This window comes from Schistocerca gregaria, chromosome 1 (genome assembly GCF_023897955.1).
Source record: "Schistocerca gregaria isolate iqSchGreg1 chromosome 1, iqSchGreg1.2, whole genome shotgun sequence".
NCBI classification, from domain to species: domain Eukaryota; kingdom Metazoa; phylum Arthropoda; class Insecta; order Orthoptera; family Acrididae; genus Schistocerca; species Schistocerca gregaria.
In genome coordinates this window covers 191,512,261-191,540,048 of record NC_064920.1, presented here as the reverse complement: position 1 = coordinate 191,540,048, position 27,788 = coordinate 191,512,261, and the positions used below count along the sequence as shown (strand labels likewise).

The window sequence follows — 27,788 nt, the reverse complement described above, 5'->3', positions numbered from 1 at the left end:
ATGGGACTTAACATCTATGGTCATCAGTCCCCTAGAACTTCGAACTACTTAAACCTAACTAACCTAAGGACAACACACAATACCCAGCCATCACAACCCTCATTACTTCGTGTCACGTGCTACTGTCTGTCGGTAAACTGAAGAGCGACCAAGCGATTCTCCACTCTCTCTAACCAGTTACGTCACGAGGAGGACCTAAAGGCTGTTTCCTAATGTTCTTCCGGCCTTTCCGCGGCACGTTTTTTAAATCGCTGGCAACGCAATGCTCAGGCATGGCTGAGAGTGCATATTTTCCACTAAATGTGTAAACACTATACGGAAGCCAGACTTTATCAGTTACATAACTAACGCAAGAAACCGACATCAACAGAATCTACGTAAATCACCGCACGCTGCATTCCACTGCCAGACGGGAAAGAGATTCTTAAATGTGCCTGTTCATCAGGTTAGGGTCTCTTGCAGAAAGGGCCACATTCCCCACCACAAGCACTACTCGCTAAGCGGATTACAAACTACACATGAACCCGGATTCTTATTATACCAATCGATAACAGAAATGTCTGTAAAATTTTCCAACAAGCTATCATCCCAAAACTAGAGTAAGCCTTTGATGACGTCATTTTAGCTTGTTGTCCCATAAGCAGCATGGACTTGTTTCTCAGCTTTCACCATTCGGAAAACACGCACCACAGTTATTACGCATCATGACTGGTAAGGACTTCCACAGTTATATTAATTACGCATATTTTTATTTCCATCATGCACACCTCACTGGTTGTTTCTCCTGAGTTCTTTTACCATTTCTGTGGTCAGGTATTGCGATGTATAGAAAGTTTCCTTGTGTCCACTACCTGAGGTCCCAAAACCATCACATGGCGATAAGATGAATGATTTGTAACCAGTAGAGTATTATTTCACAGGCCGTTCGAGACAGTTTGCTGTTTCACCACTGCAGGAACTGCCGCAGCCTCCATACGGCGACATGAAGTAGAAAGTGGTTCTGTTGCAGGGCCCGGCATACGGCGCGAGCAGCCTGAGCCCGCACTACGCCGGTCCGCGGGGCTCCAGTCCGCAGGCGGCGACCAGTCCACACCTCTCCGCCAGTCCGCACGTGCCCAGCCCGCAGGGACAGACTCTGGACCTCAGCGTCAGCAGGGTGCCCGCGAGGTCAGAACTTGTCTCTCACGAGATCATTCCAGTAGTCTCAGTCAAATGATTATTACTGTAAAAAAAAATCTAAATTTCTTCGGCCTCAATCTCTCTAATCAAGTTCTCTCCTTGAAATCGGCAGAACTCGACGGATAAAATGCAAGCCTACTAATTATGACGTGCCACCTCGTATCAGAAATATTACTCTCAGTTACCCAATGGTTCGCTGTTGTGTCGCTTGATTTCCGAAGTAAAACATACTGGGATAACAATGGTTGACCGGTTGTATATCGTTTTCATGTCAAAAGACGCTTTGTAACGTCCCCTTAGAAAAATTAATGAATTACTGTGCTGGTAAGCCCATACGTTATTTGATTTTCAAACAGCTGCGCAGAACTGAACGTACTCAGACATTTCGCATTTCGCTCTTTGCCTATTCTCATCAACACTAAAATGACACACAATATTTTTAGCGCAACGCAATCTGACTTTCAGTAATCCCTACAAAAGAATGGCCCTGACTAACATTAAACTATACCTTTCACAAATCACTTACCTCACAAAAATTTTCGTTACTCAAACTACTGCAATACAGCGAGCGCCAATACTGCCAGCTAAATAACAGATTCAAACTACTGAAGGCACTAACTACTGATAGGCATAGTTAGCAGCTGAAAGATTTTGATAGAGAAAAACAATGTATTTACCTTAATAGTGTTCAAAGGTCATTATATATATATATATATATATATATATATATATATATATATATATATATATATATATATATCAGTCCATGATATCCAATATTACAAATTTACTCTTTCTGATGGACACACGTCCAGATCGTCCGCTCTGAAAATTCCGCCATCTCTGTCCCCACATCCACCACTGCTGGCGGCTCACCTCCAACTGCGCAACGCTACCCGCTGTTCACATCCAGCTGCCCAACACTAGAATGGCAGACAACAATGCAAACTAGCCACAGACTGCACACAGCACTGCCAGTGATTTTCATACAGAGCGCTACCAATAAGAAAACCTAAATAGCCTACTTACATGTAACTCTTCAGGCTTTCCCGGCGATCTAATGACATCTTCGGTTAACCCAAGATGTCAGCCTACTTACAATTTAAAAAGTGAAATAGGAAAAGGCATCAATTTAGTATACTAACAAAGCTATAACATATTTCACAAATGAACTGGAAAACATCATTACCTAATTCTTCAGTGGAACCGCAAGACAATATTTCAATACAAACTTAGTAGAAATAAATGACATTATTTTGGAGCGTCAGCAGTTTCAATCGTTCAGAAGTTCTCTGAAATGTCCATCCCATCTATGCTAATAACTTTTACGAATCGTTTCCAAATTCATCGCTGTCATTTCGCGCAAGAAAAGGTAACAGATGATTTATATAAATTGTCTCGTACTATTTTTGTCGGTTTTTTTTCAGTTCCTCCCCGAGATGCTTCTTCTGACAATTCGCATTTCGCATTCTGATCAATGCATTTGGTAGTCATTTTTACTGATCGAGTATCTAGTTTGCGTCCCCGAACACTTTGGAAACTTAGTGTTGACAAATCTGCTCTCTATATCAAAAACATTCTACACCATTCTTACTACAGGGTTTATTTTCCTGTCTATCCAGTCATTATCTTCAACTATCCTAAGTAAACAAGCTTAGATAATGACTCCATGACTTCGCTGTCAATTTGTACTAGGTGGTGGTGGTGATTAGTGTTGAACGTCCCGTCGACAACGAGGTCATTAGAGACGGAGCGCAAGCTCGGGTTAGGGAAGGATTGGGAAGGAAATCGGCCGTGCCCTTTCAAAGGAACCATCCCGGCATTTGCCTGAAACGATTTAGGGAAATCACGGAAAACCTAAATCAGGATGGCCGGAGACGGGATTGAACCGTCGTCCTCCCGAATGCGAGTCCAGTGTGCTAACCACTGCGCCACCTCGCTCGGTAATTTGTACTAGATTCTTTTCGTTATTTTTGTGATGCATTATATTAGTGTTATTGTATTGGATATGAGTCCTATTTTAAGCTTGCTGTATTAAGTTCTTCCATCAAGTTGTACATGTGCGTCTCCTTTATTTATGTAATGAATTCATTGATAAGCAAGAAGAACAGTGCGTCAACGTATCAGATTGGATGTTGTAGCTAATGTGGATTCGAACGAATCTCTAAATAACGTCATTCAGTTATAAACTTGTGCTACCTTTTACACATTCTTCTTAATAAGTCCATTTCTGGTTCAGTCACTCCTGTTACTACGGCAGCGCCTTGATACTACATATCAGCTATTGATATTTCTCCCATGCTCAATGTCTTCTGTGTATATATCTAATTCCGACTACACTTCAAATTATATTCCCTGACTATGGAACCGATGGAAGTCTGAAGATATTTAGCAAAACACAAGAGACCTAAAATTAACGTCGATGAGGCGCAATTGCGAATACAGTGTACTGTTTTACAGTCGTGACACCTTTCACAAGCAACCAAGCAACCTCTAGAAAATAAAGAAAACGTAACACTTAAAAGGTATCTAACTCGGCTGGTGGTACGTTCTTCGAGGAAAGCGAAAAAGTATAAAAAAATGCGGGTGCGAGGCAATGGAAATAAAACTCCTAGCGCCTCATCTGAACAATGATAGTGGTGCAGACGGGCGCCCATCACGAGGACGACTCAGCAGTGCGAGTCAGCGGGGAAGGGGAAAGAGAGGCTGGTGGGTTCGGCGTCGGCGTCGGCGTCGGCGCCGTTTTTGCGGGCCGTAACGAGGCCGGCCGCGCTGCCTCCGCGCGAGATGGGCCTTGTTTACAGCGGCGCATTAGCATTGCCGCAGCGCCGAGTGCGGCACGCCTAACTGCCAGGCACTCTCTCTATCACAGGCGCCGTAAACTCCTCTCACACTTCCTTCCTTTTGTTTTTTTGGCCCGGAACCAAGAGCGAGGCGTTAAATGAGTATGTGTTATGTCGTAAAACGTATGTTATTGCAGAAGGCGTACGAGCTACCGCCGCAAACTGAGACACGGAACGGTTAGAATGTGACCGATGTCAAGTCCAAAATAATTGTCTTGAGATGGATGGTGAACAATCACAAATAAGCGATTTAAAGTCGGAAATATTTGACATGAGGTGCAAGGTGAACACTTACATTATTGAAACAGCTATATGACGATTATTACAGAATTGAAACATTGGATTTTAATCAAGGAACAACATCGAGATAATGCATAATATAGTACTGGACGATCGGCGATTAAAGGTGTATAAAATAGCAGATGCCATAACTACACCAGAAAAAGAATTAACCATGGTGCAACTTTGTGCAACGTAAGTGCCGAATTTGTTGAAAGTTGAGTAAAACTAAATTTGCTATTGTAAACGGGACTTGTGTAAGCTACTGAACACGAAAAACCAATCAACAGTCATAGCAGTGGGTAAAAAATAAAGAAAAAAAAGGACGCACAGGCGGCAGGAAAGGTTAAGGCTGTTGTTTTCGAGGATGCAACACTATTTAAGACTTTTGTATTAAATTGATAAAAAAGCCTTTAGAGATTTCTATTGCAAACGAAAAAAATATGTCATCAAGACATTACAGCTGATCACGAAAATTCTCTGACTATGGTAACACTGAAGCATTTGAATAGCGAACTATTGGGACATCTGCTCTGCTCATGAGACTTGGCTCTTCCGATTCCTATTTTTCCCCATATTTAAAAAAAAGTATAACTGGAAAAAGTTTTTGGTCTAACGAACAGATTATTGCAACCGTAGAAAGATATCAAGAATTGTAAGAAAAGGTTTCCTGGTATTTTCATACTGGAAAACGTGAGATAAGCGCACTGACTTGAAAAGAGGACTGTTGTGTTGTAGCCTTCAATTAGAAGACTGGTTTAGTGCAGCTCTTCACGCTACTTATCATCTCTAAGTCTCTTCTTCTCTGCATAACCACTGAACCGGCATAGTTCTGTAACATCACATTTTAAAAACTTGAATTCTCTTCTTGTCTGTTACTGTTTATCGGCCACGTTTCACTTTGCATTCGTCTGCTCCAGCAAATACTTCATAAAACACTTCATAACCTTAAATTTAGATTCGATGTTAACAAATTTATCTTTTTCAGAAAAATCTGTCTAGATTTAGCCAGTCTGTATTTTATATCCTCGTTACTTCTGCAATCATCACTTATATTGCTATACAAATACCACAACTTAGCCAACACTTTTAGTATCTCATTTACTAATTTTCTCAGAGTTGCCTCATTTGGTTCATCTACTCGTATAAACATTATTCCAGTATCCTTCTCGTTTAACTGGTATTCCAAGCCCATTGCCATCTCTGACAGAATTACAATATCATTGCCGGACCTTAAAGTTTTTATTCCTTCTCTCTGAATTTTCATTCCTTTTCCAAATTTCTTATTGGTTTACTCCATAGCTTATTTTATGTACAAGTTGAGTAATACGTGGGTTAGTCTCCAACTCTGTCTCATTCCACTTCTCAACTACTGTCGCCCTTCCATTTTTAATTTTTATAACTCGGTGTGGTTCTGTACAAGCGATAGATAAACTTTCGACCCCTTCCATTTTATTCTGGTAACGTCGTTAAAAGCCAAATATCTCTTATATTTGTCCAGCCTGTCAGTAGCACTTGAATACTTTTCATCTTGCTGTTGTAGTCGTCATTGTAATCAGCAGCCTACAGTAGTTGTTAACTCAGGGTCGCAGGTTACCACTACAGCTCGGTGCTTTCAACTTTAGTATCAGGATTTTAAAACGATAATTGAATATATGACGCACTCTCGCATGATTTTTTCACAGTCAAAACATCAACTTTGATATTTAAGTGTTGACATGAGCAGCAAAAGGTGTGATGGCAGCACATTGGAAGTTCATTATGTGGTAATGTGAAGGAATGTCTCGTTGCTCTGCAATGGGAAAACTGTAGTTAATTCTTCGAAATAAAATATTCATTCAGAATCTTATTTTACCACTAACGTTTCTAGGAAGCAAAAATTTAGTCTTCTGTGCAAATCAGGTCCATGTATCATTGTTAAATGATGTCATCCATAGGCTCATATGTCTGAAAGGACACACGACCTAGCAGTCGACTGAGTATGTGAGATGTGTCATACAGGCTGAGATGTCGCCATCTAATACCGATGTATGGCCTTTTTCTTTGGTCATCAGTCTACTGACTGGTTTGATGCGGCCCTCCACGAATTCCTTTCCTGTGCTAACCTCTTCATCTCAGAGTAGCACTTGCAACCTACGTCCTCAATTATTTGCTTGACGTATTCCAATCTCTGTCTTCCTCTACAGTTTTTGCCCTCTACAGCTCCCTCTAGTACCATGGAAGTCATTCCCTCATGTCTTAGCAGATGTTCTATCATCCTGCCCCTTCTCCTCATCAGTGTTTTCCACATATTCCTTTCCTCTCCGATTCTGCATAGAACCTCCTCATTCCTTACCTTATCAGTTCACCTAATTTTCAACATTCGTCTATAGCACCACATCTCAAATGCTTCGATTCTCTTCTGTTCCGGTTTTCCCACAGTCCATGTTTCACTACCACACAATGCTGTACTGCAGACGTACATTCTCAGAAATTTCTTCCTCAAATTAAGGCCTGTATTTGATATTAGTAGACTTCTCTTGGCCAGAAATGCCTTTTTTGCCATAGCGAGTCTGCTTTTGATGTCCTCCTTGCTCCGTCCGTCATTGGTTATTTTACTGCCTAGGTAGCAGAATTCCTTAACTTAATTGACTTCGTGACCCTCAATCCTGATGTTAAGTTTCTCGCTGTTCTCATTTCTACTACTTCTCATCATTATCTTCGTCTTTCTCCGATTTAATCTCAAACCGTACTGTGTACTCATTAGACTGTTCATTCCGTTCAGCACATCATTTAATTCTTCTTCACTTTCACTCAGGATAGCAATGTCATCAGCGAATCGTATCATTGATATCCTTTCACCTTGTATTTTAATTCCACTCCTGAACCTTTCTTTTATTTCCATCATTGCTTCCTCGATGTACAGATTGAAGAGTAGGGGCGAAAGGCTACAGCCTTGTTTTACTCCCTTCTTAATACGAGCACTTCGTTCTTGATCGTCCACTCTTATTATTCCCTCTTGGTTGTTGTACATATTGCATATGACCCGTCTCTCCCTATAGCTTACCCCTACTTTTTTCAGAATCTTGAACAGCTTGCACCATTTTATATTGACGAACGCTTTTTCCAGGTCGACAAATCCTATGAACGTGTCTTGATCTTTCTTTAGCGCTGCTTCCATTATTAGCCGTAATGTCAGAATTGCCTCTCTCGTGCCTTTACTTTTCCTAAAGCCAAACTGATCGTCACCTAGCGCATTCTCAATTTTCTTTTCCATTCTTCTGTATATTATTCTTGTAAGCAGCTTCGATGCATGTGCTGTTAAGCTGATTGTGCGATAATTCTCGCACTTGTCAACTCTTGTATGGCCTAGGAAACATAATAGAGTTTAGTACAGGGTGACACACGGAAGACGGACTTTTTTGAACTGCGCAGTACTGAGGGGGCGGTGGTGGGGGGTGGTCGTGGTGGGGATAGTTCGATCCATGCAAGACGCCATTTGATTTACTCGTCACTATGGAGCAGTAGGACTTGCAATGTCGAGTGCTTGTCTATGACAGTTTTGTGAAAAGTGGTGAGTCTACTATTGCTACGTAGCAATTGTCCCGTGCGCGGTTTAATGTAGGTCGAGATGGAGCTGTTCCGAGCCGTAACTCAATACTCAGATGGGTGGAAAACTGCAGCTCAACTGGAAACATACTGCATAAGAAGCATCCTGGCCCGAGACGCAGAGTAAAGACACCAGAAAATGTTGAAAGGGTAGGGCAAGCGGCAGTCAGAAGCCCAGGACGGTCAGCTAGACGTCATGCTCGTGAGTTACGAATCAATCGTGAATCGGTTAGACGAATTTTGCATAAAGAATTAAAATTCCATCCCTACAAAATGCTCATTGTCGAACAGCTTAAGAAATGCTTTTTGCTGTACGAGAAGACTTCGCTTACAGAATGCAAGCGACTTTGGGATCGAATAAAAATGAAATTTTATCGATGAGCGATGAAGCTCATTTTCATTTAAACGGGACCGTGAATAAGCAAAACCTACGTTACTGGACTCCAAAGCATTCACACCTTATCCACCAGCGTCCTCTAAACTCAGAAAAAGTAACAGTCTGGTGTGCTCTTGGCTCTGTTGGCATTATTGGACCTTATTTTTTGAAGAGAACGGGGCCACAGTTACTGCTAATTCGGTTCGTTACATTCTAATGCTTGAAACATTCTTGAAACCTGAACTGATAAGACAACGAAACCCTTTTGAAACGTGTTTGGTTCCAGCAGGATGGGGCAACATCGCACAGCGCAAACACTTCAATGACAGTTCTTAGACGCATGTTTCCTGGCCGGATTATCTCACTTTTTGGAATTTCCCTTGGCCTCCCAGGTCTCCCGACTTGTCAGTATGCGACTTTTTCTGTGGGGTACCTTAAGAACTGTGTCTATAACGACAAACAACGCAATTTGAACGAGTTGAAGAATACAATCACTCAAGAAATTGCTGCCATCCCTCAAGAGATTTTAGTCCGTGTGATGGAAGATTTTGAGAAGAGACTTGAGTCCTGCATTCGAAATGATGGACATCACCTGGACGACATTAGTTTTCACAAATAACTTTAACTAAAGTGGCAAATAATGACCTTTGATTTTGTGTAAATAAACATACATTAATTTTAAAGTTGGCTGAGTATTATTTCATTAAAAACCGTCCTTCTCCCGTGTGTCACCCTGTATTTAAAATGAGAGATGGGTTAGACGTGTAATGCGTTAACTGGGGCTGTAACTGATGTGTTTAGAGATGCGTCCAGTCATTGTCTACTACCAACAACCTGTTTCTTCATTTCACTCAATATTTTAAATTCCCAGTAGATACAATGTATTAATTAAATGGGAGTCCCTTTTGGAAAGGTGGTAGTACGCGGCGAAAGAAAAGCTGGGGAAGAAAGACGAGACTCAGTGACAGTCATGAAAAAGCGCTTACTTATCGAACAGAAAAGGGTACGCGATGTACTTGATAGAAAAGCAGCAACCTATGGTGAGAGCAAGAGCGACGGCTGATTGTGTTGCAGCGGCGCGCCCAGCCCCATGTACCCAGGCGGCGCCTACCTGACGGCGGCGGCGACGGCGGCCGCGGCGGCTGCGGCAGCGGCAGCGCCTCCACGCGACGAGCAGACGGAGCCGGTGGACTTCTCGACGGCTAACGAACCCGTCAACTTCAGCCGCGGGCCCGTTTTCCCCGCGGGCGCAGCCGCCTACAGCCGCGAGTCCACGCCCGACAGCGGCTCCCACTACCTCGACTCTTACCGTGAACACGCCAACGGTGAGTACGTAAAGGAAGGGCAGCGTTTAACATTCTCCTACCTGTACGTCGAGCTGGTAATAGACGCACTGGTAGCACTTGAGTCCAATCACGCGACATATTTTTATTTTATGACTTCACCTTCAAAGTACACTGAGGTGACAGAATCATGGGTTACCTGCATACATAACACAGATGATAGTAGCAACGCGTACACGATGTATAAAAAGGAAGTATACTGGTGGAGCTATCATTCGTACTTAGGTGATTTTTGTAAAACGGTGTCAGATGTGATTATGACCGCACGAAAGGAATTAAGGGGGGTAGGACGTCAAACGGGCAAACTTGGAGCAGGACAGGCACCACAGGACATTTTATTTTCTACTGTCTATACTTTTACAAGTAAATTCATAAAGCTTTGTCAGCATGACCAGGAAGGATTCAGGATTCACACTCATAGCAGTGGAAGCGCAAAAACATAACAAAATATTTCTTTTTTAAATACGAAATTTCATCATTTTTCACTTACTGTTGGCTGCATTTGTTGCTATAGGTACATTTTTCTTCACAAGTAAGAGAGATTCTTTGATGAATTTTGCACAGCATACAAACCATACTTACAGGTGTATGGAACTCTAGAATTTTCCAAATGTATTAAAAAGTGTGGTAAAAATTGAGATAATTAACAACAATTTTTTTCAAACAAATTTTAAAACGTAACAGCACGTTCATTTTTTCACAAATTAAATAGATTCTAGAGTTTCAGACACCTGTAAGTATGGTTTGTATGCGGTGCAAAATTCATCGAACAGTCTCTCTTACTTATGAAGAAAAGTGTACCTATAGCAACAAATGCAGCCAATATTAAGTGAAAAAATGATGAAACTTCACATGTAAAAAAAAATTATTTTGTTATGTTTTTGTACTTCCGCTGCGAAGAATGTGAATCCTGAATCCTTCCTGGTCATGCTGACAAAGTTTTATGAATCTACTTGTAGAAGTATAGACAGTGGAAATTAAAATATGTTGTGGTGCCTCTCCTGCTCCAAGTCGCCCCGTTTGACGTCCTACCCCCCTTAACCGACTTAGAACGCAGAGTGGTACAAATATTTACAAACACCCAACATAACGGACCGCGCCTGAATTTCAAGCTTAGCCTGCCTGCGGTAAACGTTACGCGGAAGGTGACTAGTTACAGCTGGTGACCGCTTTGAAAGAGTTAGCTCGCCCGACTCTCTCGCTGCACGGTCTGCTTGAAACGCTGCCCCCGCGCAGTGGGTCAGCCGTCTCGTCGATTACCGCGTGCCGCTAGCGCGGGTCGGACATGGCGGGGAAGGAAGTGGCGTGCGCGCCAGCCTGTATCGCCGGCTGCCCCCCCCTCGCCCAGGGACCAATTCCGTTTATTTGCGCGCATGTTGGCGCCGGCCGACATTGCCAATTTTCGTTTCTGTGTCCGCCGCGTCCCCCACCCGCGCCCTTCTCCTGCCCCAGTCTGCTGTTTTTTGCCTCTCTGTCGCCGCGCTGTGGGAAACTGCGCTTTGAGCGCGCCGGCGACACATCAACAGTACAGCTGCTTCATATCGCCGTGTTTACTGCCGCCTTTTGCTGGTGCTGTCCGGCTCGACTTTCATTATTTTTTTGCTTCATTTGTTACGTGCGAGTAATATAGATCCTAATATTGAACGCCAATGCAGAGGAATCGACCGCATTGATCAGCGTTTCATCGCGTACTTTAAAAAGAGAAGAAATTTGATACTGGCAGTGGTCTTTTTGTAAATCACAATAACTGTACTCTAGATTTTTACGGATAACTAGCAGATGAGTGACATTTCCTCACCTAAAGGATTGTGTAACAACAGTCGCTAAGTACACTAGTTATTCCCACCTGATCATATCGATCAAGAGCTGAAACGACTGAAAAAATTTGTTGCTACCGACATAAATAGGGTAGAAAGGCATACAAAATAGCGAAATTTACGCACGTCTTAATACGACAAGAATCTTTCCTCGCTTTGATTCTCTTTAAATATTATTTTAAGAAGAAGGTAACATGCTGGGCTTTATAGTACAAATAGATGGATTTAATATTTAGTTCAAAAATGGTTCAAATGGCTCTGAGCACTATGGGACTCAACTTCTGAGGTCATGATCCCCTAGAACTTAGATCTACGTAAACCTAACTAACCTAAAGACATCGCACACATCCATGCCCGAGGCAGGATTCGAACCTGCGATCATAGCGGTCGCGCGGTTCCAGAGTGTAGCGCCTAGAACCGCTCGGCTACCACAGCCGGTCTCTGTCGCCGAGCGGTTCTAGACGCTTCAGTCTGGAACCGCGCAACCGCTACGGTCGCAGGATCGAATCCCGCCTCGGGCATGGATGTGTGTGACGTCCTTAGGTTAGTTAGGTTTAAGTAGTTCTAAGTTATAGGGGACTGGTGACCTCAGATGTTGAGTCCCAGGGCCATTTTTTTGAGGAATTCACGCAAACACGAAATAAATTGGTATGTCTTGAAGGACATCAATGTCTGTTTACAAATTTTGCGTAGCGATAAAAAGCAGAAAAGATGTGAATTATTTAATGACTTCTAATGAATAAACACTTAAATACTAAACAACATTCAGAAGTAAAGCATCACGAAACTAAAAACAGAAAATCTTTGTCGGCATGCACTAAGTCTCTTACATCAGTGTTAGCCAATGCAGGTACAAGCATATTACATCATGCGTAAAAAACCACTCATACTAATTTGAGCATTACAAATAGATTCAGAGTTACATGACGCAGTAGGTTTGCTTCCGATAGGCGGTAGCTGAAGTAGATATAGTGCACGTACAGTTCTAATACTATAATCGAATAATCAGCAAGCGAAATCATGCCTCCGTCCTCGGGATTCAGATAACTCCAAAGATGTAATTTTTTTTCTGTGCGTGTGTAATGTCTTGTTGATAGCTACTTCGTTAGAAAACAAGCCGTATACTTGAATGCGTAAAGACTGGAGGACGGAGTGGAAAATCTCGCCATACCGTTTATACAGCCATTCGAAAAATAATTCATCTACCATCGATATCATCGTGACTGTTATCTGTTTTTAGTTAACGCCACGCTAGACTTTTGTTTCTGCGTCCATGACAGATACGAAAATGAGATACTTACGATAAAAACTACACTCACAGTCAGAAAAAACAAACGACTAGAGGCAGGACGTTCACATTCACAGTACGCGTACGTTAGTATGTTCTGCAGAAATGATTAGCATATGAACCATGTTGACCCAAGGGTTCAAGGTCAAAATCGATATCGTGGCGCAAAACCACCTACCGATAAAATGTGCCTTGCGGCTTTCCTTGTCGCTATAAACCTAAAGCAATGGATCAGCGTTACTTCAGTAGATGTTCAGTATGTCTCGCAGACGTATGCGCCCAACTGTACCATCAAACCAGTGAGTTTGAAAGTGGGCGCATTATTGGCATGAGAGAATGTGTGCCTCCATCTGGATATTGCTGCTCGTGTGTGACAAAGAGTTTCGGCAGCGCAAAGGGTGTGTGCCAAATGGTTAATGGAAGGCCTTAGAACACGATCATATGGGTCAGACTGCAGCACCCCTGTTGAGAAGATCGACATCTCATCAAAAGAGATCTAGAATTTCTTCGGTTCTGGCGCAACAATATCACAGTGTAACACGCCTTACACTGTCAGGGGTGACGCCATGGGTTACGCATGCGTCGTCCCCCTCTGCCTGTCTTTGATGAATGTGCAGAAACATGCTAGACGGCTACACGGCATTTGGGACAGGAATGGCATCAAATAGTGTTTTCTGACGAATCCAGTTTCGTCTGAAAATGATGGCCCCATTTTGGTTCGCCGCAGACAGGGGAAACGGCTTCACAGTGACTGCAGTCGCACAAGACATACAGTGCCAACTCAAGGGGTGCTATTGCGTACAACCACAGATCACAGCTGGCGTGTGTCCAGGACCCTGTGATCAGTGTAGCCTACGTGAATGACATCCTGCAACCCGTAGCCATACCCTTTCTGCACAATTCCCCAGACGCCATTAGACAATGCACTCACATGTTGCTGCTCGAATACGTGCCTTCTTGGTGTCACAGATGTCAGCCTTTCGCCCTGGCCCGCCAGATCGTTGTCGCCAATCCAAAATGGGTGGGACGTGGTGGAACAACAGGTGCAGCGCTCTGAATCAACACCAACCGACACAGATGAACTTTGGAACCAGGTGAATGCAGCATGGACGGCTATACCACAGGACCCCATTTGCACTCATTATACGCGTCGACGCCTTCACGGATGGAAGAAGTTATCATGGTTGTACACACACATAATATCGGCGAGTACGTAAATGATTAGATTTACAATTCTCTGTGCCAAGTACAAGGACCACAAGAGTGCATTACCGTTGTTCGTGTTTAGTGTTGTTACTAGGCCTGGTATGGAATATAAGGGCGTCAACAGCGAGAGATATTGAGTGTTCCCTGCGAAGGCCACGGAGATTCTGCATTCTCATGTAACACTGTTATCAGTACCTGACAGACTTTGGAAGTGGACTCGCTGTGGGCCGCTTAGCCGTCTGCTCAGATTATGTAATATCTTGCTTTGTGAAGCATAAAGTTGAACTGCGTGGGAACGTCTGTGCACGCCTAATCGTCGTCAAGTATCCGATCCACCGAGACTGAACACTATAAGGTAGAATCGCCGTGTTACGCTCCAAGCACTTGGTAACCTCTTAACATCTGCATCAGGTAACGAAAACGGGTTCCCTGCAACATTTTGCATCGTTCCATACCATTGGTCGAAGGCTAGCAGCAGGTGGACTAGGGAGTTTGTCCTATGCGTTTATACCGCGACAAAAATGGCTGCGTTTCGGGTGTCGCCATGATAGGGTAGCAAAGAATGCTTGACGAACAGCGTCGCATCGTACTCAGTGATAAATCGTGTTTCTGCATTATCCCGAATGACCATCGACGACGAGTACGGCGGCGACATGGAGAGAGGTCTCAGTCTGCCAATTGTTTTGAGAGGCACAGCAGTTTTACTCCTGGCTTCATGTGTGGGGAGCTGTCTGGTATGACTTAAGATCACGCTGGTAGTGGCTTAGTGAACTCTTAGGACACAAGGGTACGTCACATCCTCATGTGTTAACTCTCATGCGACTGTATCGTGGTGCCATTTTTTAACAAGAAAATGCTCGTCCACACAAGTCATTTGTCTCTATGAACTTCCTGCATTATGCTGAGGTACTCCTGTGGCCAACACGATCCTCAGGTCTGTCCCCTACAGAGAATGTGTGTGACCAGCTCCGACGTCGATTCCATCCCAGAGCCAGTATCCAGGATATAAAGACAATTTACAGCAGACATGGGCCAAATTGCCTCAGGAGAGTACACAATAGGTTCATGACATCGTTCCTAACCAAACCAGAGCATGCACCCAGGCCTATGTCATACTGACAAGTGGGCTCATATTGCCAAGCTCTTTGTAAATTTGACTTGATTTGTAATCACTCAGTAATATCACATACTTTCTCAGACTGTGAAGCTTCATTTCGTTTCCTCCTGCCATTCTCAGTCCTTCACTTTTTTTTTTGTCAGGAAGTGTATTTACTGACTATAACGACTTCCGCGGCAGTTTATTGCTGTTACTTTGGAAATTTTCATCGTATTCTCATCTGTTGTCTAATGATAGAATGATTTTTACAAAATTCATAAGCAAAATTTTAAAAAAGTATGATTTCCTAGTACGTGTTCGAATATCTTCTACAGTTTATAACTTTAATTTTCCTATCCTGTTGTCAGAATATAACAAAAATTTAGCGCGGTAATTTAAATAATTATCTATATTTAACATGTAAAAGTTCTTCTAATTGCAGTTTTACACAAGGTACTGAAATTTGTAGTGTCTCTTACGTGTTAAGAACGTGTAAGTAGGACATATTACGTCCCATCCCTACAAACTTCTCTTAACTCGTCGTGAGGACACGCGAAATGAGATGGCCACTGAGAGGCAGCTGAGGGTCGTCATGATTAAAACAACAGCAACAACAACAACAACATTGGCCAGGTGTGAGTAGGACTCGCGCACTGGAGGTTCCGTGCAAACAGGGTGTGTCATAAAGGACTTTACAATTTTGAAAATTCATACAATTTAATTCATAGTACCTACAGGGGTGACTGTAGTGTCAGTTTGTAGGGAAATACATCAAGTTTTGTATCGCTTAGTTCGCTAGTGTCGAAGCGCATCGTAGGGAGCGCTAGCGGCAGTTGCGTTAAAGATAGCTGCCTTCACTGGACCCGAGCGTCCAAGCTGTGTGTTTTGGTTTGAAGAATCGAAGTCGGCGACACAGTTCAGCGTAATTTCCGTATTAAGTACGCTAAAGATCCTCCTAGTAGTCCTATACTTTATGAGTGGCATAAATGTTTCGTAGAAATAGGGTGCTCGGTAAGACATGGGAAAACATCAGGTCGTCCCTGCACATCTGGCGACGTCGTTGAGCGAGTGAGACGACGTTTTCTCAACAGCCTTACAAAATCGACCCGGCGCGCATCTCGCGAATTGCAGTTCCCACATACGACTGTATGGCATGTATTGAGAAACCATTTGCATTGGGAACCGCACAGATTGACGATCGTTCAAGCAATAAAAGACACTGATAAAAGTGCACGTAAGAACTTCTGTGTGGATATGTTAAATCGATTACATGAGGAAGAACATTTCTTGGACAAAATCATCTTTTTTCTGATGAATCGACTTTTCATTTAAGTGACAAGGTTAACGCACGTAGGATATGAGACAGCGAAAATCCACATCAAACATTGCAACATGTTCGTGATAGCCCTAAACTGAACGTTTTTTGTGCATTGAGCATGAACAAAACGTACGGGTCCTTATTTTCGGTAAGAGAACCATCAATGGGTTAGTGTAGTTACAACAATTTCTGATACTATAGATCGATGAGGATGACCAAGAATGAAATGTTTACTTCATACAACTTGGTGCACCATCCCACTACCTAGCTGACTGGCGTCCGGGATTTTCTCAGTGACCGCTTTCCAGATCAAAGGAGTGGCCGTGAGGCGCCAATTCGTGGCCACCACGTTCCCCAGACCTGATACCACTCGATTTTTATGGGTATTCATCACGGGTATCGCGTTTGTACCTCATGTGTCGGCTTCTTTACCTGAACGTAGAGCAAGAATTGACGCCGCTACTGAGCAAGTTACACCTGCAACACTACAGTGAGTTTGGGAAGAAATTGACTTCCGATGGGATGTGTGCAGGATAACCAACGGAAATACATACAACAGTTTTAGTTTAAGGTAAAAGAAAAAACTTGATGTGTTTACCTACAAAATAGCACTCAACCCAGCTCCCTATCTTCTTTCAATAAATTTATATGAATTTTTAAAGTTGTAAAGTTCTTTTTGAAACAGCCTTTATAGACAGTTCATCCAGTCTGGGAATCGAAACTCTCGACCGTTTTTGCCTGTTAGCGACACTTCTACTGGCAACATGTCAGTACTAGGGAATCCAAGATTTTCGAGAATGTTTTAATTTAAATAATAGACGTGCGAAGTAAAGTAAGGCGGGAGCAGGACGACCATTATTACAATAAACAGTAACTCTGCATTCACGCTGAGTGAGTGGCAATGATAGAAGTCGAACACCAGGCAAGGAATGACTTTACTGTTCATATGACGCTTTCGGAATTTATCCATCAACAGATAGCAAGGAGCGATTGCTGCACGAAGATATGGCGGTTTAAGTAATATGTAAAACCAACGCCAGCCCGGATGACCGAGCGGTTCTAGGCCCTTCAGTCCGGAACCGCGCTGCTGCTACGGTCGCAGGTTCGAATCCTACGTGTGGCATGGATATGTGTGATGTCCTTACGTTAGTTAGGTTTCAGAAGTTCTAAGTTCTAGGGGACTGATGACCTCAGATGTTAAGTGCCATAGTGCTCAGAGCCGTTTGAACCATTCTGTGAAACCAACATTCCCAGACCTGCGAATGTTTGTTTCGCATACAACTTTAAACGCCTTACCACCGCGCAGGAATCGCTCCTCGATATCAGATGGTGCATAAATTCCGAAACGAATCATATGAAGAGCAAAGTCATTCCTTGCCTGATGTTTGGTTTTTACCACTGCGACCCAGTCAGCTTTAAAGCAGAACAACTGACTGCTTCAGTTTCATGTTTGACGTCGGATAACAAATGGCAAAATAAATATTTTCGTATGACATGACTGCAAATTAACAATTTTCTGATTCTTTCCGTTACTTCTACTGTGAAACCTTGCTTTTTGCCACATTTCATGATTGTAGGTGACTGGGCAGTACGCTATAGGTTTTGATGATTGAGTTTGCGATTATCAAAATATGTGACATAAATGGCCCTACCTTTTCGTTGCGTTGACTTAGAAGGTTTAATTTTTTACGCTACAAAGTGACCACAGACTTCAGTATGTGACATAAATATCAACTTGATACCCCTGCCTCAGAGAAAGAGTCTTATCGGACAGAGGGACAAACAGACAGACACACAGACAGGCAGAAGTGATGCTATAAAGGTTCTGTTTTCACCGACTAAGGTACGGAAACTGTTTAAAAATTTCAAGATGGGAGGTAAAGCCACTGCATAAACGGACATGACGCACCAAGCGTATTATTTAAATCACACAGCGAAAGCTACTGACCTGCAGCTTCTTCGCGAAGAAAAAAAGGCAGTTTACCGTGAATGCCATAAAATTACCAGGAGATGAAACATAAATGTACCTTTAAAAGATATAATCAAAAATTCGTAAGCTGTCTACGATGCCTATACATCCTATACAACATTATATCATGTTTATTTTAATGAAAGATAGTAAAGAGCTAACATCCTCAAGATGGATAAAAACCCATTCCTACAGCACAAAAGCAGTTTTTTTTTTATTTCTAAAAGAGGCTACGAAACATGTCACGGGTCAGCCGGAAATATAATGTGGCTACGGAAAACAAAAAGCGGTAAAGCATAGTTGGGGTCTTCTATTGTTGACGGAACAATACGGGGTGCAGGAAATTTTTCCTGGCTCGTACAAGTCGCGGCGAAGAGCAGAGCGACAGTTGAATAGTGGCACGACTGTAGCGCCAGCCAGCGGCGCCGCCCGTGTAGGAGCACGCCAGACAAAAAAGAGAACGCGGACATTGCCCACAGGGCAGCAACATATTCATTTCGCTGCCCCCTTTTCAACGACCCGGGTAATAAAACAAAAAAAAATACAGGGGAAAAAACCTTGCCCAATGCCAAAAAATTAGCCGATCTACATATATGCATACGCACACACAACGGGGGCCGGCGCTGCAGTCGAGGCACGCCGGTGCTGAAAAGGTCGCTCATTGTTTAGAGCCTAATCAATATCTGGATGGCACCTGCGGGACTCATTACGCGCCCGAAACACGGGCCGCCAGTTCGATATTCAATGTTAAAATGCAATTACTGCGCGCCGGCGGACCGCGCGCCCGCCGCGCTGCCGCCCCGCCGCGCTGCCTTTGTCGGCTGCGACTGCTCTCGTTAGAGTGCCACGGCGCCAGGAAGTGCGCGCGCTGGCCGCCACCGTCATCTTCGGCTGCCCTATTCATTGACCTCTTCTTGGTAAGCATACAGTACATATGGAGAGTGCATCAGGACTGATGCAAAATAAAGAAAAAAACTGGGTCGGTGCTGAGAGTGCTGGGCACAAATTTAAGTGCAAAACTACCGCAACTAACGAATTAAATTGCTTTTCGAAGCTGTTAATGAAAATCTTCTGAAACACTATAGTAATTGCCACACATGAGACTCACAGCACTTCTTACTTTTTCCATTTAATTTTTCTTCTTAATCTGCTTATTTTTTCTCCTAAAATGTGTGCTCGTTTCTGCACAGAAATCACTTTTTTAATTTCTGCACATGGTGCCACATTTAATTATCTGTCCCCTTTGTTTCAAAAAAATGTTCAAATCTGTGTGAAATCTTACGGGACTTAACTGCTAAGGTCATCAGTCCCTAAGCTTACACACTACTTAACCTAAATTATCCTAAGGACAAACACACACACCCACGCCCGAGGGAGGACTCGAACCTCCGCCGGGACCAGCCGTGCAGTCCATGACTGCAGCGCCTGAAACCGCTCGGCTAATCCCGCGCGGCCCCCTTTGTTCGTAGAAAGCGTCGGATGCTCTTTAAGGCTATACGCAGATGGAGCAGCTGTTTACACCAAAGCAGACGATAGTAAGAATTTGCAGGACGACCTGCAGAGAATTGTTGAATGGTGCAGACTCTGAAAGCTGACCCTTAACGTAAATAAGCGTAACGTATTACGCATACATAAGAAAAGAAATCCACTACTTTACAGCTACTCTATTGATGACAAACAGCTAGAGACAGCGTCTACCGTAAAACATCTAGGCGTAATTAACCAGAGCTAAATAAGTGGAATGACGATATAAAACGATAGCTGGAAAAGCAGACACCAAACTCAGATTCACCGGAAGAATCTTAAGGAAATGTAAGTCATCCACGAAAGAATTGGCTTATAAGGCACTCGTTCGCCCGATTCTTGAGTACTGTCCATCTATCTGGGATCCCTATCAGGTGGTGCTGATAGAGGAGATACAGAAGATCCAACGAAGAGAGGCGCGTTTCGTCATGGGATCGTTTAGCTGGCGAGAGAGCGTTACGGAGATGCTAAACAAACTCCTCTGGCAGACGTTATAAGAGAAGCGTTGTGCACCACGGAGAGATTTACTACTGAAATTTTGGGACAGCACTTTTCAGGAGCAGTGAGACTACATATTACTTCCACCACATACATCTCGCTTATTGATCAAGAGGAGAAAATTCGATAAATTAGAGACAATATAGAGGCTAACCGACAATCATTCTTCCCACTGACTATTCGGGAGTGGAACAGGGTTGGAGGGATCAGATAATGGTACCGGAAGTACCCTCCGCCACACACCATTACGTGGGTTGCGTAATATGATGTAGATGTTATTGTCAGTTCTTCGGGCATGTCACTGCGTGTTGTCGTAGTCGTAACGTATTCTAGCTTACAACTCCTGTTATAGAAGACATACGAGTCTTTAGGATATTGTCTCAGTTTCTGAGTTCAACATTTTTCTGTGATGCGTATTTTCATATGTTAAAAGAGAAAAACTTATTATTCACGTGACCGAATGTAGTTTCCTCTTTTCAAAAAAAAAAAAAAAAAATGGCTCTAAGCACTATGGGACTTAACATCTGAGTTCATCAGTCCCCTAGAACTTAGAACTACTTAAACCTAACTATCCTAAGGACATCACACACATCCATAATCCTTTTAATTACGTTACCGATATTGTTGCCTATAAGACTGTTATTACTCAGTCCACGATAAGGTAGATGCAGCCAAAACTATTAGCTTAGACAACCAACAACGTCTTTAAGGGTATAGTTTGAATTATGTTTGGGTTATAGTGATTGTTAGAAGCCTAAGGAGTACGTTTTGCTATAGCGTGTGAGTGAACACAAGCCACACCCGAGAAGATTAATTTTATGACATGTATTGCAACGATATTTCTTCTTAGTATAGGCCTACTAGACGTCTTATATCACAGAGAAAGTCAGTTGACGAACTTTCTAATGTACTTTGCAGTTACCACTACAATGCAACATTCATCTCTTCGGTTCTGTTCGTTTGTTCTCGGAGTCGGTCTTATGTTTGATAAGCGCACCATACCAAAAATTAGTCAACCCAAGGAGACATCAAGCAAATATTATACAACACCGCCTTCATAGTGGTCTCGGTTCGATGAGGAAGAGAGCCTAAAAGCATGCCGTATCCAGCTGAAGGCATCCCTTTCTGAGCTATCAAGTAATGGGGAATTCCACCGCTACATTTTATCTGCTATTCCAAAGAGTCTAAGACTTTATAAAGGATTAAGCTCGGGTAATTTAAATTTAACTGGCCAGTCGATGTGCGAGAGCGTGCCTCAGTGTTCTTGAAACCAGGAACGTATGCGTGCAGCCCGGTGAACACGGCTGTTGCCATCTTGCAAGACGGAAGTACGCACAGCATAATGAAGACGTAGAAGGAAGGGTAACACATGGCCACCGAAAATGTTAAAACGAACATCCTGGCTTATGTCCATCGAAAAGAGCATGAGCGGCCTCAAGTCGTAATACGAAAAACATCCCCACAACATGACTGAACAGCACCTTCCGTACAGTACGGTTAAATGCAACATTGGGCTTTCGTTGCACTCGACCCCTTGCATCATTTCATTTAGGCGTGCAGCATTCATGTGACGAGCAATGACTTTCTGTGAGGTATCGGACTCCGAATGTGCATTACATGCGCTTTCCTTCGCAATTTTCTCTCGTAAACTGGTTGAGATGGACCTCATACATTGCTAGCACCAATTCGTGTTCGGTTTCAAACTGATTGTACCTGATAAAGCTAGACACTCATCCCCGCATTATGTGGTTAGGATGTGTTTACAAGTGCCTTTCTTACACTGTGTTACATCATTGTGAGTGGTATGCCATTCCTTGTAGAAATGTTGGGCACTCGTCTTAGATCCATTAACAAATCGGACAACTTTTCCACGGTGTGGTCATCGGTACGTCCAATCATGATTGCTCCTTTCTGTCAATCTGTCACGTCTGCACGTCAATATATCTTACTGCGCTGATTCCATGCAATCGACTAGCACATTCAATCCACTTCACTGCCATGACTGACGATCCATAATGATGGGTCATATGAGCACCTGTTACCAGTTTTACATCGCGTACAGCGCTCCAAATCGACCAATGAACTCTTTTAAAGTGGGTGACTAATATTTGTCCAGATAGACTATCCGTTAAGTGCTTTAGGTCGTGCGCAGTTATCGGCCGACTACAATTTACACTAATCATCTCTCCATTCTTTTAGTGTTTCAAATACTGAAGAGTCAAAGAAACTGGTACACCTGCCTAATATCGTGCAGGGCCCTGCGAGCGCGCAGAAGTTCCGCAACACGACGTGGAATGGACTCGACTATGTCTGAATTAGTGCTGAAGGGAACTGACACCATGAATCCTGCAGAGCTGTCCATAAAACCGTAAGAGTACGGCGGGATGGAGATCTCTTCTGAACAGCACGTTGCAAGGCATCCCAGGTATGCTCAATAATGTTCATGTCTGGGGAGTTTGGTGGCGAGCGGAAGTGTTTAAACTCAGAAAAGTGTTCCTGCAGCCACTCTGTAGCAATTCTAGGCGTGTGGGTTGTCGCATTTGCCCTGCTGGAATGCACAATGGACATGAATGGATGGAGGTGATCAGACAGAATGCTAACGTACGTCTCACCTGTCAGAGTCGTATCTAGACGTATCAGGGCTTCCATATCACTCCAACTGCACGCGCCACACACCATTACAGAGTCTCCACCAGCTTGAACAGTCCGCCGCTGACATGCAGGGTCAGTGGATTCATGAGGTTGTCTCTTTAACAGTACAGGCAATATCTTTCCAGTCGTCAAAGTCCAATATCGGTGTTGACAGGCCGAGGTGATACGTAAAGCTTTGTGTCGTGCTATTATCAAGGGCAAACGAGTAGACCTTCAGATCCGAAAGCACATATCGGTGTTGTTTCGTTCAATGGGTCACTTGTTGACGGCTCAACATCGGAATCTGAAGCAATTTGTGGAAGGGTTGCACTTCCGTCACGCTGAACGACTCTCTTCTGTCTTCGTTGGTCCCGTTCTCCGTTCTTTTAGGATCTTTTTTCCCCGGCCGCAGCGGTGTCGGAGATTTAATATTTTAAGGGATTCCTGACATTCACGGTACACTCATGAAATGGTCGTACGGGAAAGTCCCCACTCCATCGGAGATATTGTGTCCCATCGCTCATGCGCCGACTATAACACCACATTCAGACTCACTGAAATCTTGATAACCTGCCATTGTAGCAGCGTTAACCGATCTAACAACTGCGCCATACACTTGTCTTATATAGGCGTTGCCAACCGCAGCGCCGTATTCTGCCTGTTTACATATCTCTGTATCTGAATACGCAGCCCTATACTAGTTTCTTTGGCGCTTCGCTGTATTTTCCGTTTTATATCTATTTATACAAAGCCCAGCATTGTTTATGTAATACTTCTTCATCGTTACAGCACTACATCAATCTATTTTATTCAACGTTTCTTCCACACCACTGCCACTACAGAAAATTGTAGCTCTGTACTATGTTTAGATTGAAAAGTATTTTAGACGATTTAAAACTGTTTGTCCGATCGATATTCGAACCCAGATACCTGCGTTTCCTACACACTACCTTACGAACTGAGCCATTCCATCAAGCTTCCCAAATCCATTAGAAGTGCTAGCTTGCCGTTAGTTTTTATCCATACATTGTCGCAGTGTGTCTCCTTTTATTGGCTAGTATCATTGCAATCTGTTTCTATGACCTTCCCCATTACTGGGAAATTTAATGGAGGGCCTTATACTCCGTGAAAGTTTTTAATTTCACATCAAACAAGCTATTGGTTTTGTAACATTTACCTTATTTAAGAACATGATCAACGGTTTCAAACTTATGGCGAGTATCACCTCCGGAGAGAGAAAAGACAGTTTAAGTTTTAATGTCGCATCAGTGTCAGACTGGTTAAAAATGAGGCAATCGTCAGCCACAGATTTTCAAGCAAGCTTCCCAACAATGTCGAGAGATAAAAGGACACGAGGTACTTCTGAATGACGGAAAAATTGATTTTTTATTAATTTATTAAATTCTATAGTCTTTTATGATTACTCTTGGATATATATTATTGGGTTTAGAATGAAAATTGACGCCTTTATGCTGAATTTTATAGTTGAGGTTGTGTATGCTGCCAAGCCCCGTTTCTTCCTGTTATAAGAAAGCATTGGTATTTGACAAAGCAACTGGAAAATTATTACTTCGAGCGATTCTGCTTGTAATATATTGTCTATGTGAGTAACACTGCTGGTTTCCAGCAGCTGTAAATTATCATCTTCGTTCCTTCTAGAAATTAAAATATACAATATTTTTTTATGCTGAACATACATAATGTGCGGAACTGAATGGATTCAGTATCACAGCTATCATGTCACACAAATCTGGTAAAAACTTGATCTCCTTGACATGTACGTTATGGGATTAAATGATACCAGAATTTCAGGAAGCATTTTAGAAAATTTGGTACTAAACCACAAAATTGTAAAACTTGTACAAGATAAATAGTGCATGAAAGAAGTAGGTCTGATTTTCACATAATATAGAGCCTAAAAAGTACTCTGTGCCCTCTTAACGAAAACAGCGGAGAACTTAAAAGTACGATCAGGAGGGAATATGAGACTCGTCCATCAGACAAGAAATGTTTTCTGACCTAATTCTCCTGAGCTATGCCTTATCTAGTCGCAACAAATTCTGGAGAATTTCGCGGTTTACATTGTTCAATTTCTTTGTAGTTGATTTACACTCGTTAGTGGTCGATCGTACATTGTAGTCTGCGTTTTCCGCAGCAGGGCTGTGTATCTTAATTTTTTGTCATTTAAGTTCTAGATTTAATCAACGCATGGGAGAAAATGTTTATCGTAATCACACCAGTGTTTCCATGAGTATTTCCTGTAGTAAAATTTCATCTAACAACGATCGGCATGTGATTGGATTACATCCTGTACCAAATGGCTGATAATTCTATCGGATAACTCCGTAGCTTAAGACTGCCATCCATCTTTAAATGAAAGAAAAATAGTCGGCATCACAAAACAGTGAAATGCTCGCTGCGATACTGATAAGCTTTGGATACAACATCCTTCGGTGTTCAACTCTTCTTGTGGACCATTATGTGAGAACGTTAATTTCAAAGATTGATCATACCATAAATCGTTGCCCTTAGGGCCGTCACTGATGAAAGAGGAGATTTGCGAGTCGTCGATCGCTAGCATTAAGCTGTAGGCTGCACGCACATTGGACCTTTGTCCTCGAAAGTGCTTCCAGCAGTAATTACTCCCACGGATTACGGTAGGTGGAGGCAATCCGTTCTCCTTCGCAATGGCTATAGCCTATCCAAGACGGTGGTGTCCGCCGTTTGGATGTGGCGAGAGCAAATCACGACATGGAAAGGGCTTTTTCCACTTTCTTTGAACGAACAAAAAACGAGAGGGAAGTTTATAAACTGTTGTAAATGTAGGAATGAATCTTCTCTTATAACATTTGAAGGAAGTTTCGTATTAGCCAAGAGACCCATGACATCAGTGATTGTTACTCTCTTGTTTTGTTGTTGTGTTTTCCACAACTCACGGGAGCGAAATTATATAGCCAGTAGCTCTTTTACTATAACTTATAAGAAGAATTGATATTAAGTGAGATACATGAAATTCATATTTGATCGGTAATTCTGCTTTAGGTATAATAGTTTATCACTGATTGTCAGTTTGCAATCCTTTCAGGTGGTAAGCTTAGAGTTTGTAAACTATGTCTACCGGACGCTAGTGTTTAGTTTGGTATCAGTAATGGTGATTCAATGTGTCAGGAAAACGATTTACTGAAGTTTCTGACATAAAAACCATTAGTAGGATGGAAGCTGCTTAGTCAAAGCGAAGCATAAGACGTTCCGTTTAAATTTGTCAACCAGTAGTTGAAAGACTGGTGACACCTTCAAATACGACATTAACTATTCAAAGAAAATCGGCACAATATCGTCCACAAGTCAACACAGCTACTGGCGACCATAATCTTATTATGTCTGTTTTTGTAAATGTGATAAATTATTGCGATCGTTGTCTTACACGTCTTTTCCTACAAATGTGATAAATTCTATGTACTTCTTACCGTTATTTAGTGGGCCTACCCACCGTCTCCAAGGTAAAACTGTATTTACGATCACCTGGAGACACTCTTCAATTTATTTCTGAAAACAACCTTTCGCAGTTAAGTTTAACTTCCAGTCAACACCGTTCTTGTTTGCAACGGCGATATTGAATAATCACGGCCACAGTAGTAGTTAGTCACTCCATATATTCGATCACACTCGTTAAGTACTTATGGTCCATGGCTATAAGCAGATCGTACTTACAATTATTTACTGATTTGTCGTGTTCAAAATGCATCGGTAGAGAAATATTGCAATGTTTTCCATGAGAAATGAAATTGTATCAAAGATTTGTTTCCTTTCCAAGTTGATTACTAAATAAACCAGTATTAAAATAATGATTCACCTATGTTTGACTTTTGTTTTTCGCTTGGAATATAGCTTTTAAACGATTCACCGGTGATTAAATAAATGAACTTAGAACAAATATTTTTTTTCTTTTGATAATCTTAATTTACAATCGAAAGACGCTTTTGTTTTTGACCCAACACAGATCTACGTGTTTCTTTGTATATAAAAAATATGAGCCTTGCATTGCTGTGTAAAAGTCATTTTTTCTGTTGTTTAAAAAGCCCGCTTTCATCATTAATTGTCCTTGGATCCCTTGAACTTTCGGATGCTGATTTTCACAACCGTCGCTTGCGCTGTGATTCACAGCAGTATTCAAAGAATATACTTCTCTCCCTGGTAGAAACATCGCACAATAGCCCTTGCTCATGCCGTTACAAATAAAAAAAGTAGACTTTAAATTCTTATTTACAGTATCCTCACTTATATTTGCAGTCATTCCCTCATAAGTTGAAAAGAGAGAAAGGCAAAGAATGAAATCACTTGACAGCTGCGTGTTTCAGGAAAATGTATGACCTGACAGTCTCATGCTCATAAGGCCACAGACTAAGCGATAAAATACAGCTTCAGCTAAACTCACAGAATAACAACTAGAATCATCCGCAGTAGTCTTCGCAAAGATGTTCTACACCCTGAGCAAGTTAATCGTAGACAATGTGGGAGGAATGCAGTGCTGTGGGTAGGAGCACACCGAGTGGATTCGTACTTTGTTCTTTAGTGACTTTTGATCTAGAATCGACACGGTCAGCCAACGCGTTTACACGTGGAAGGAGCGTAGAACGCAAAACGCTTACTGTTTCTGTGTTAAACATCCGTAGTGACAGACCTATGCAGTGGGCAGAAGTAAATATCGTAGGGCGTATGGGACTTGAAGCCAGCTGAAACGATTCCTGGACAGGTTGTATGTCTAACTATTATTGTATTGTGGGTGTGTTAACTTGTAAATTAATAACGGATGAATTTAATTTAAAAAGAAAA

General features: G+C 42.4%; 1 protein-coding gene across 1 annotated transcript in view; it reads left to right on the top strand.

Moving 5' to 3' along the window:
- LOC126337014 (atrophin-1-like) overlaps positions 1-27,788 on the top strand; it is a 272,907-nt gene that overhangs the window by 92,940 nt on the left and 152,179 nt on the right. The window contains exons 10-12 of the mRNA XM_050001316.1: positions 1,010-1,167; positions 9,340-9,594; positions 13,047-13,072. Coding sequence (XP_049857273.1) covers positions 1,010-1,167; positions 9,340-9,594; positions 13,047-13,072 — 439 coding nt within the window. The remainder of the gene's footprint in view (positions 1-1,009; positions 1,168-9,339; positions 9,595-13,046; positions 13,073-27,788) is intronic.